At 42.9% G+C, this 12,093-nt stretch overlaps 1 protein-coding gene across 1 annotated transcript; it reads right to left on the bottom strand.

Moving 5' to 3' along the window:
* Positions 1–939: 939 nt before the first annotated feature.
* Positions 940–1,422, bottom strand: LOC139830425 (uncharacterized). The gene has a single exon (XM_071818424.1). It carries the CDS (start codon positions 1,420–1,422, stop codon positions 940–942), a length of 483 nt encoding a protein of 160 aa, XP_071674525.1.
* Between the last annotated feature and the right edge of the window lie 10,671 nt (positions 1,423–12,093).

Below are 12,093 nucleotides of genomic sequence, written 5' to 3' on the forward strand. Positions count from 1 at the left end.
TTGGATAAAAATATCAAACACATCAGACTTGCATTTAAGTAAATCAAGCCAGGTAAAACGACTGTAGGCGTCAATGAAACTGACATAATAATTATGACCACTGACAGAGGTTTGGGCATGACCCCACACATCCGAGTACACAAGCTCAAGGGGAGCCTTAACTACATGAGTAGACTCTAAAAACGGCAACTGATGACTCTTGCCTTGTTGACAGGCATCACAAACTGAAGACGCTTTATTATTGGACACAAAAGGAAGATCATGGCGACGCAACACATGGCGGACAACGGGGGTGGCGGGATGACCAAGACGGGCGTGCCACTATGAAGGAGCAGCACGAACGTCAGTGAAAGCTTGCGGGGCGGCTGGGACATCAAGCACGTAGAGACCATGGTGATCCCGTCCTCTAAGAAGAATGTCCCTGGTGACTCGGTCCTTAACAAAAAAATGAAAAGGGTGAAACTCAATAAAGACATCATTATCAATTGTAAGTTTCTTCACAGAAAGGAGAATACGAGTGACCGAAGGAACACGAAGCACATTAAGGAGGCGAATATTTTTAGAGGTGTGGGAATGAAGTGATGCCTTGCCAACGTGAGTGATGCGCATACCTGACCCATCAGCGGTGCGAACGTGATCATGGCCGGTGTAGGACTCCCGTGGGTTGAGCTTGGACAGCTCGTGCGTCAGATGATTTGTAGCGCCGGTGTCCATGTACCATGTCAGGTCAACAGGATAGGTCGTAGTAGCCCCATGCGTAGCTAAAAGCCTGCTTGTCATTGCTTCGGCCATCATTGACAATGCCAAGGAAGTCCTGCTTGAAGCGACGGTAGCAGCGGGAGACGAGGTGGCCAGATGCCACAAAGCTGACAGGGCGCCTTTGGCGCCGCACGCGGTGCACACCCAAGCACGGCCACGTCTGCCCGACGGGGTCTGCGGCTAGGAAGGTTGACCACCGCGAGGTGGCATGGGTAGCTGAGGAGAACCACCAGGGGGCCGAGGATGAGGGCCGCCAGCACCACCACGAGACGCGGCATTAGCCTCAAAATCCACAGAAAAAGTATCAGGACGCCGGGCACCGAGGCGTTGCTCCGTGTTGAGGAGACGACCATACAGATCATGTGGCGTGATCGGGTTAGTAGCGTCACTCCCTTCAATGTTTTTGACGAGGGAGTCGAAGTCTTGGCCAAGTCCCTTAAGGAGATACCCGATGAACTCAGAATCCCAAAGGGGCTGCCCAATGGAGGACAGGGTGTCCGCCAGTTCTTTCGCCTGGTTGTAGTAAACGGTCACAGTTTTATCCAGCTTGTGCAAATCAGCTAGTTTGTTGCGGATGGCATTAGACCGTGCCATGGTCTGTGAGGAGAAGCTGGACTCAAGGGTACCCCAGGCGTCACGAGAGGAGGTGGCAAAGAGCACCATACCCGCCACGGACGGAATCAGCGAAGACTGAATTGCACTGAGAATAGCCTGATCCTCAGCAGTTCATTGGCGATATGCAGGGTTGGCGACCGGCAGAGGGTGGCCATCAGCCGTGGTTAGCTGAACCATAGGAGGCGGGCACGGTAGGGAACCGTCGACGTACCCATACAGGTAGTAGCTGCGAAGAAGCGGGAGCACTTGGGCACGCCACATGAGGTAATTGTCGGGGTTCAGCTTCACAGCCACAAGGTGCGCCAAATGAATCGGTGGCGGATCACGAGCAGAGCCAGCGTCGCGAGGGACGGAAGGCAGGGCAGTGGGCGCCGCAGGTGGCAGCACCGTTGCAACAGGCGAAGGTGAGTGCGCGCCATAGGCCAATGGCGGCATACCGTAGAAGAGGGGCTAGCCAGCAAAGCCAGCGCCATGGGTGGAGGCAGGGGCTCCATGAGGCACCAGGGATGACGAGCCGTCGTGACGAGACGAAGGCGTCGAGCCAGGCGAGGCCATGAGCGTCGCGGAGTACGGCGACAGGACGGAGGCCTGTTGCGATGGCAGAAACAGCGACGAGGCGGGGGCCTGGTGCGGCGCCGAAACCGGCGGCAACTGCGGGGCATAGGGCCACGCGTTCACAGAGGCGGCGATCGGGGATCCGCCCGAGGTGATCGAGCCCACGCCCATCGGGGAGATTGGCGAGGGAGCAAGCGGCGGCGGCGGTTGCCCGACAAGAAGCGCCACGAGAAACGGCGACACGAGCGGGTAAGACGACGAGGAATCCATCCTGGGTGTCGTGGACATGGTCGAGGCGACAGGGAGCGACGCGGCGGCGGCGGCGATCGTCGCAACGGCGCTAGGGTTAGCAGCGGAAGACGACATGAGTGATCGATCGCTCTGATACCATATAAGACAATGATTTGGGAACGCTCAACACCCCTTAGGGTCGGCGTCTGTTTATATCTATAGAGTACAGAAATACATGGGTACAGGTATAATACACGAGCTACCATATATACAGTCTAACACGCGCGGGGTGTGCGGCCTGGGGTTGGCGCCGCACTGGTCGGCGTTGAGGAGCTCCCCAGCTTCTGCCTCCACTAGGAAGAAACAAGAAATGGTAGAGCCGCTGCTTCCTCCGCAAAAGGAAAAAAAAAGTTGAGTTTGTGCCTCGCCTTTCCGTTTGTTGGCACCACTTTTGTTGCCATCCCCTTTTCATCTTCTTCCCTCACTTTTGTTCTTTGTTTTCGGTTGAATATTCCACTGCTTCTTCACATTGGAATCCCACCTCAAAAATACAGTGCTGCTGCCATAAGAAAAGCTGGTGACTTTCTCTGGCAGTTTCGTGAGCTTTACAAGTAGTACCTTTACTAGTCACAAAACAAACATTGCATGTATACATATACACTCCACTACTCAAAACATGGTGATCGATCAATATATTTTCTCTTGTAGGGTTGAGAAGGCCGTGCTGGTGACCTGGTGTTAGTCTTGCTCACGAGAATTAATATAAGATAGATCATGCATCGAGCTGCAAGAAATTAACAATCTAACTAATTGACAAGAATATAAGTATTAATGTATTAATCTACTTGTACAAGGACGGTGGTGTGTGTTGACGTGTATAAAGTAGATTGTCTAGCCCTTTCCATCAGTTCGAACTTAACATGGCTAGTGCATGAAGCTTAACATGGTATCAGAGCCCCAGGTCTCGAGTTCAAATTCTGGCTTTCACAATTTATTCTAAATTCCCCCGCAGCCTCTTGTCGTGTGGCGTGTGGTCCCGGCGCTGCCTCTTTGACTCTCTACACGTATTGACTTGTCTTCTCGTCTCCCCGTCACACGTGAGAAGGGATGTTGACATGTATAAAGTAGATTGCCTAGCCCTTTCCATCAGTTCGAACTTTTGGTTCAAGTGGCTAGTGCATGAAGCTTAACAGTGTGTATCTGTCTACACGTATTAGACTATCTCCCCACTGATAGGTAATTAAGCAGTACAACCACACATCCATGTGTCTGTGGGGACTAGTCGTACGTCTTAGCAGCACATTAACTATGCGACAAAGAGTGACTACGTTAGCGCCCACTAATTATATATTTTCTACTTATTTGAGGCGACAACCATATATTGTCATTCTATCAATATGTGATAGGTCATATAGATGCATATGCTTCTTTGCGCATGTACTCTGCAAACTAACTGACCTTCATCGCTTGACTTGATGTGCGATGCCACTTGGCAGGTAGTTTTCTTTTCTTAATTAGCTTTGGAACAGATTGATCAAAGCGGAAGGCATCAGTGGCTGAAAAACCACGAGAGAATGTTTCAGCTCTACATAGGATAGATGATCTAGCGCTAGCTAGCTCTATTGCTTCTCATAAAACAACTCATGGCTTAGTAATGTCCACGTTAGGGAAAGCCTATCTTAGCAATACCATCACAGGTCCATCGTTACCACATGGACCGATGAATGGTAAGTGGAACGTTTACTTCTCAATCTTGATGACTATCATTACTTGATGTCATCTAGCAATATATCATACGGATGTTGTATGCATTTTCATAGAAAGACACCTAACCCTACACAGATATACCACACACACATAGATCATGGGTTAGTTAAAAGTGCAGTTGATAATTGCTTACCATACCACTAGATCACTTAATCCAAATCGGTGCATCATCTATGATTTGTGTGTTGATCAACTTGAGTTCACTCTTTCCTGAAGGTACACATGAGAGCTCACTCTATCTTCTTCTTCAAGACATACTTGTCATGGATTTAATTTCTCTCATGACCAATCTTTCAATTACTACTCGATTAACACCTTGGTCATCACTTGATCTTCTTCATTTTCTTTACTTTTCAACCTTAAAACTAGCATAAGGTTCAAGCATTATATGTGGACAAGACCTTCAAATATAACTCAATGCACACAATAGTCTATAGGGATTATCATCAGTTTCTAAAACCACAGATGGGGGATCCATGCTCGTTCAATAGGGACGTACAGGTGAATCATGTTGGATTCCCCTTAGAAGACCACAAGGCGCAACCTCCATCTAATCAACTAAATCACTCCAAAATTATGGTTGTGTCATCGATTGCTTGTAACAGAGAGTCAATGATGTGCCCCATCAGCCTTGTCTCGTCTTCATCAACAACATCAATGCTCACATAGATTCTCTCCTCTCATCTCCTCCATTATTCCAAATCAATGCAACATCATCTCATTTTCCTATTTATCCTCCTCTTCAGCCATCTCCCAGCGCATCACACCTTCTTATTTCCTTCCATTCGAGCAAAAAACCTCCCATACACTATCATGGTCTACTTCGACTGTTGCCCACATCCAACTAGCTCTTCCACCCACCGGGCATCTACAATGACAACACACTTCGTATATTAACCTTCTCCGCGGGGAGGAGTCCCTTGTAGACTGCATGCACCTTCCTTCACTTGGGCTACGGCCAGCATTACAACCACCGCATCTAGGACCTACGGCCGCGGGTTGATAGTCCGCTTTGTCAACCCCCTCGACGCCCGTCTGCTCTACGACTAAAGGCTATTTTAAATTAGCAATGAGTAAAGGCTATTTTAGCTGACCTACTATATATATATATAGGCCACGCCTAAGATTCGGTTGATCGAAAAATTAATTTAACTTTTGATTGACCTTCCATTCATGTTTCTCCAGCTGTTCATACATTTTCCCTTTTTAATCGGCTTTCTAACTACCCCTTTCTAACTAGGTGTTTTTAACTAGGACATTTTAAGTAAGGGAAAAGTGAGACTTTTCCTATTTGACGTCCAAACCTTGCGGGAATAGTGCACGCTCAGTGGGGGTGCATGGTGGGTTGACCCAGCGACGGAAGGGTTTTTGGGTTTTTCTGCGGTTTTCTGATGATTTCTTTGGCTTTTTTTTTCTAGATTGTGGTTTTTCTGCCATGTTTTTGGTGCGGTCGGGTTTATTTTAAACTTGTTTAGTTTTTCTTTTTTTCCAAATTTGATTTTTTTTCAGATTTAAACATTTCTTAATCTGAACATTTGAAAGTTCAAACTTTTACGGATTTTGAACTTTTTTCGAAATCTAACCAAATTTTAAATCTGAACTTTTTAAAAACGAATGTTTTCTTAAATCTCTGAAAACCAGGAAAAGCAGACAGAATACGAAAAGCACTTACATAGTCACATGCAGAGCTGATGAAGCGAGCTGGACATGGGCTGGTGTATTCGGACGAAAGCCAGTAGCGTAGCACTAACGCGCACGCACTAGGCGCCATATAGGATCCCGAAAAGACATACATGGAAATTACAATTACAAAGGGATGGAAAAAATAAAAAACGCAATTACATAGTAATAAATTAAAATTAAAATTGCACATAAAAACCTGCGCAATTACACATCCATGTGCAATTCAGAGTCTACAAGTAAAAAAATGCATTAAATTTTCTGGTGCATTAAATTTACGTACATGTGAAGCTGCATTTAAATCGCACGGATAAAAGCATTCTGCATATATGTTAAATTATTCATATATGTACAATTATGTGTTGTGAAGTGTATATGTGGATTGTCTAGCCCTTTTCATCAGTTCGAACTTTTGGTTCAAGTGGCTTGTGCATGAAGCTTAACATGGTATCAGAGCCCCAGGTCTCAAGTTCTAATCCTGGCTTTCACATGGTTTTCGCAATTAAGACTAAAAATTGTTGTTCCCCCCTCTATAGCCACCGATGTTTCGGTGTGCTCTTCTTCTTTCACGTGTTGACTTTCTCTTCTCCCGTCACACGCGAGTGGGGGTGTTGTGAAGTGTATATGTGGATTGCCTAGCCCTTTCCATCAGTTTGGACTTTTGGTTCAAGTGGCTAGTGCATGAAGCTTAACATTATGCATACATGTTCCAAACGTAGACAAAAAAAAGGAAGGGTTTTTAGTTTGCACATGAAAAGCATGTGTTTCCGGTTACACAATATATGAAATTGTGCAACTATATGCAATTGCGCTTAGGAAAAAAAAATTGGTCAAGGGGTGAAAAATGAAATTAAATATGCTATGTGATTGCACAGGACTATCTAATCGTCTCTCTTTTCTATTGAACACTCTACCCATATTGAAGCAAGCCCAGAATAATAGAAAAAGGGAGAAGTAAGCCTAATTCACTTGGTTAGGAAGGTGGATGTACAACCCATCCACACAAGTTCAATCTCAAAGGATGCAGATTTGGATTCCTATTATTAAGAAAATCACTATACGGGATCTCGGTTAACCGAGAACCAGTAAAAGTGTACGATATATCTTGTGTCATCGTCTTTTGCTTATTCCATTGCCTCGACTATTTTCCCTGATCTTAAAATTGCAAAAGTTATGCAGATTTAATAGACAGCTATAGTTCAACAAAAAATTGTTCATGATGCACGAACACACGTTTTGGAGAATCCCGGCCCAGCTCAACCTTTGGGCCGGAAGGACGTAACAATCCTTGTTAGTAGTCCAGCAGTAGAGGTTCTGCCTCTACCAGAAACAGAACAGTACAACGTACGGCTGCTTCGTCTGAAAAAATGTAGAGCTTTTGCTTCGCCTTTGCAGACTCTTCTTTTGTTGCAATCCTCTTTTCTTCTTTATCTTTCCGTTTTCTTCTTTGGTTTTTGGTTGAATATTCTAGTGCTCCTTCCCAGCGAAATCGCACCTCGAAAATGTGCTGCTACTGCTACAACTACTGGCAATGAGAAAGCTGTGCACTGCACTTTCTTCTCTGGCCTTTACAAGTACCAGCTTTACTTTGCAGTTTGCACACTGTTACTCCTACGTTGCAACCTCTACTCCACTACCCACTACGATGCTTTAAAAGGGTGAGTGACCAAAACATTGCGATGTTTTTCTATTGCACCATGATCGATATATAAGGCGTCGGTGAAGAGTGAGGCCAAGCTGAGTCCTGATATCGGCTCAACTACCAAAGCTATAATACAAAAGACATGACATGCTATCACACAAAATAATGGATATGATAGATCCTGCGTCGGCATTGAACAAACGAACCAACTAACGATAAGTACAGCAGCAAACATCCACTGGTATATATGTAAGCGGCGGCGGTATGTATCTGTACACATATTAGAGTAGTGCCCAGCCCGACAATTTTTCACTGGACACACCCATGGACCAACACATCGATGTGTCAGTCGTACGTCTGCTGCGCATATTAACTATGGGACAAGGAGTGAAAGCACTAACGTCAACTAACTAATTTCTACTCCCTTTTTTTTTATTTTGTGTGATAGCATGTCATGTCTTGTGTATTATAGCTTTATTTAGTTGTTTAGTTGCCACGTCAAATAAGTATACTTACTCAGTTCCTAGTTGCAGTTGATTTATTATAACGTTGTACTAAATTAACGACAACTAGTTACTAGTTAAGTTGGCGTTAGCGCTTTCACTCCTTGTCGCTACAAATAAGTACTACTAATTTCTACTCCCTTTTTTACTTGCTACGAAAGAGAATGTACTATCAGCTAAATATAGGCTAGACGATCTAGAGCTAGCTTTATTGCTTCTCATAAAACAAACTGCACTCCTTGTCATTGCCAGCTTAATTACACGTGAGCTATGCTTTTCACTAATCGAATTGCTTGATAATTAATTTGCATCATCACGTGGTTAGTACTGATTCAATTCTTCAGTAACGTGCAACGGAAATGTAGGACTCTTATTCTATATATCTCCGGGACAGGTTCAGACAAATCGAGAGAATCGCGTGAGGACTTGGCTATTTTCATTCTCTACGGTCAATGGCTTGTGCTAAATTCTGGTTGTTGTCGAATTAAAACTCCATGTCAATGGGTTTTTGCAGCCGTACAGTTACAGGCAGCCAATGCAAGCTTACCAGCTGGCTAACTAGCATCTGATGATGTAGGTGTTGCCCTTACGAAAACGTGATGCATGAATACACACATGAACGTGGCATGCCAATGTTCGCCCAAGTACTGTTCGAACTGTCGATACGAGCTACAGCAGTTGAGTTCAATAATCGGTATGGATCAGTTTTTTTTTTTTTTTTCATTTCAACACTGCCGACGCGCATACGAGTTTAAAGCCAAATGCACGGTACGCTGCAATAACGGATCAGCTCCCAGATTTTATTGATAAACTAACTTCAAGTACTAGAAACGAGTTTGTGTTTATTTGCTGCTTAGATTTGGCTACCATCAGTAGCACCTGAAATCAAGAAAGATGGAAAGAAGACGCAGTGCGGATTCAAATTAAAAGTAGAAAAGGAAGTTGACCCACCCCGGCAAATGGAACTCCACTAGCTAGCACTGAAAATCTAAATCGGAATCTACATACAAAAACGAGGGGTATCATTTGGTGCCACCAAAGAAAGAAAGAGAGATCGAGACAATCATAAAATATGTCTCAGCATTGCTAGCATGAGTTAAGGAATTGCAGTCCCATTACTTAATTATAGGCAAGGTTAAGCACGGATTTAATATGCAAGAGGATGTAAGTTAAATCATTTGTTGCTAACAACAACGAAAACAATGGCGTGTTAGGTATACAGTAAATCCAATTAATAGCATGATCAAGCAAAATATAGTAAAATACCAGCCTGGTATAATCTTAAGGATCAAAATGAACAATCACAAGAAGCCTACCTGGTAAGTATGTATACATGCTTAAGATCATTATCAAGATAAAAAAAAACACCAAAGACATGAATGATAGAGCTAACAACAAACATAACAAGGTTAAACATGTTCATTATCAACCAAAAACAAACGATACTTCCGAAAGTATTTTTATAAATGAAAAAATCACTGTAAAAGATTAAAAAAATCAACATAATACATATATATATATATAATAGTTGTTTGTGTGTTATAAAATAATGTTCATGCATTTTAAAATTTTGTTCATGTATATAAAAGGAGGTCCATCTTTTGAAAGATACGTTAACGGTTTCCAAAAAAAGTGGTCCACCATATTAAATTAAATGTTCATGTATTTCAATAAAATCATTTACTAAAGAGTGTTCTTTCAATTTTATAATTTTCCATGCATCTTGAAAATGTTATTCATGTTTTACAAAAAAATATTCACATGTGAAGAAAATATTCGTGTATATCAGTAAGTGTACTCACGTATTCATAAAAATAAAAAAATGATGGAAAAGAAACAAAGAGAAAACTAGCGGTACTAATGGACTGGCCCACGATAATGGCACTCGTCCCTGTTACTCGGAGTAAGCAACATATATAGCAATTATGGCTTTCCCTAAGAAAAAAATAGCAATTGTGCATCACCCTCAGGGCATGCCCAATGCACTGCCCTAGAGGTAGTGCTTCACACTTTTAGCTAGGTTCGGGTGGTCCAAAGTAGGTTCGGATGAGGAGGCAGTCTCCCCTTCGTAAGTCTTAAAAGTATGCTTTTTGGAGAGAGAAATAGATACATATATAGTGTCATATTTGTGGAGTCTCTTCTCACTTTTTTCTGACTAAAGTTGTAGCTTCCATTGGAGAGATAAAATTCACTATATTGCTTCTGACAACTTTTTTACATGAAGCATCTAGTGTGTATGCCACCATTGCTCATGCCCTCACAAAACTTAAGGTGCAGAATCCTTCAAAAGACAAAAAAAAAAAAAATAAGGTGTACAATGCCTTTCCGTTTGCGGGCTCTCCTTTTGTTGCCTACCCTTTATTTCTTCCTTTTCTTGTTCGTCCCTTTCTCCTTTGTTTTTCGGTTGAATATTCCATTGCTCCTTCCCAACGGAATCCAGACTGAAAAATACGCTGCTAGTAGTAGAAAGCTGGGCACTTTATGTGTCGGCTTGTCCTTTGTTACGACTCTTTTACTTTTCATACCGTTAATTCAGCAGAAAATACGCTACTAGGAGTACATGCAAACTGCGTTGCAACTTGCAAGCTACTACTTATCACACAACTGTTCGTTGGGGAGTAATGCTCATCTCAACAGTACATTAACGAAATAAATTATTCGACAAGGAGAGTGAAAGCGTCATTGCCAACAAACATATATGAACGCGTCTGCGTCATTTTATACTTCCATTGATCGATTCGACGTGGATTTCTATGATCCTCTTGTGCCGTGCAAATTACGCTGGAAACAGAAAAGGCTACCTCCGCAGGTGACCTGATGTGGCAGTTGAACAAATTAATCAAAGCGATCGCGTCTCCTATACCACGAAAGAATGTTCTCGACTATAGCTTCGACTCTAGAGCCACTTTCTAACCATAGCTTTACTTGTCCTCCATAAGCTACTCCATGCCATTACAAACTTAATGATACCTTGACTAATGACTTCTCCATATAAAACTCCCATACCACTATAATAGAAATGCTTAACTAACGTTGATCACGTCCATCTTCACATGGTATAGATAATGCTAGTACCGTATTGCTGCTAATTATAGAATTCATAGGTAACATGCAAGCGAATGTGTACGTATACATTCCGTGGAAGACAAGATCAAACAGATCGGCAGAATCACGCGCGACCATTTCATATTTCGTCTGGTCAATGCATGGCCAAATGGTGCGAAAGTGCGTTCCGTGGGATTAATTCCATGTCAGCGGATTGTTGCAGGATCTTCTAACACACTAACTCTCTAGCTGCAATATGTCGCTGTGGCTAGGTAAAGCGGACAGTAATCCGCCGACACATGCCCGCAGATTTTTTTTAAAAATAAAGAGAGCAAAAGCTTTGGCCTATTCCATTGAATCATGAGAAGGAGTTATACAAATAACCTGGTTACAACCCTGTTACAAAGGGTACTACTCTCGCAGCATCAAATTTCTCATACATTTGTCACCCGCCTACACCCAAGCCTAGCCTCTAATTCACATTTGTCACCCACAGATTAAAGAGAAGCGGTAAGCCGCAAATAAAAGATGGTACTCCAAGATCGTACTACATAACTATGTAGTACGATTAGTACCAGGAAACCACAATTGTAGAAAAATGGCATTTTAAAGATTCTGAAAAATCTGAAAATAAATTAGAGGTAGAAATTGTTATGTTCTACCGATGTGCAAAATTAAACCTTGAAATATCTTACAATCTGGGATGTGCAAAAAAGACAAAAAAAACATCTATAACATTGAATAGTGCAAACTTTTGAAACCTGAAAATATGCCTGATTTTGTTATTTTTGTGCAGCGCCGAATATATGGTATCTTGAGTTCAAATTTTGCACATTGATAGAAATCAATATTTTGTACATCTATTATTAGGTTTTATGTAAACATTTAAATTCCATTTTGAACTTTTTGAAAAAAAAAATATATGTAGCTCATCCTACAAATATCCACTCTTGAAGTTGTACTAGTGTACTACAAACGATTTGCAATAAAAAATGAAACACAGTTTTGGACTTGGAAACAGAGCTAGAAAAATATTCTGACGAGTACTCACCAACCTATGCGACATCCTCCTTGGGTGACATAGGAGAAACCTAGACAACTTCCTCCCTCCCTTGCCACCAGAGGAGGCGTCGGTGAAGCTGCACGCGCCCCAAGAAAGGTGGTGACGACGCATTTTATCCTCTCGAGGCTCTTCTCCTCGAGGTTCCAGTCGCATGGAGTTTAGTAGGCGGCCATGGAGGCTAGGGGCGTGTGATGCAGCAGAAGGTCCGTAGGGACTGCTGCAGAAGATCGGAG

The sequence above is a fragment of the Lolium perenne genome, chromosome 4, assembly GCF_019359855.2.
Source record: "Lolium perenne isolate Kyuss_39 chromosome 4, Kyuss_2.0, whole genome shotgun sequence".
Lineage (NCBI taxonomy): Eukaryota > Viridiplantae > Streptophyta > Magnoliopsida > Poales > Poaceae > Lolium > Lolium perenne.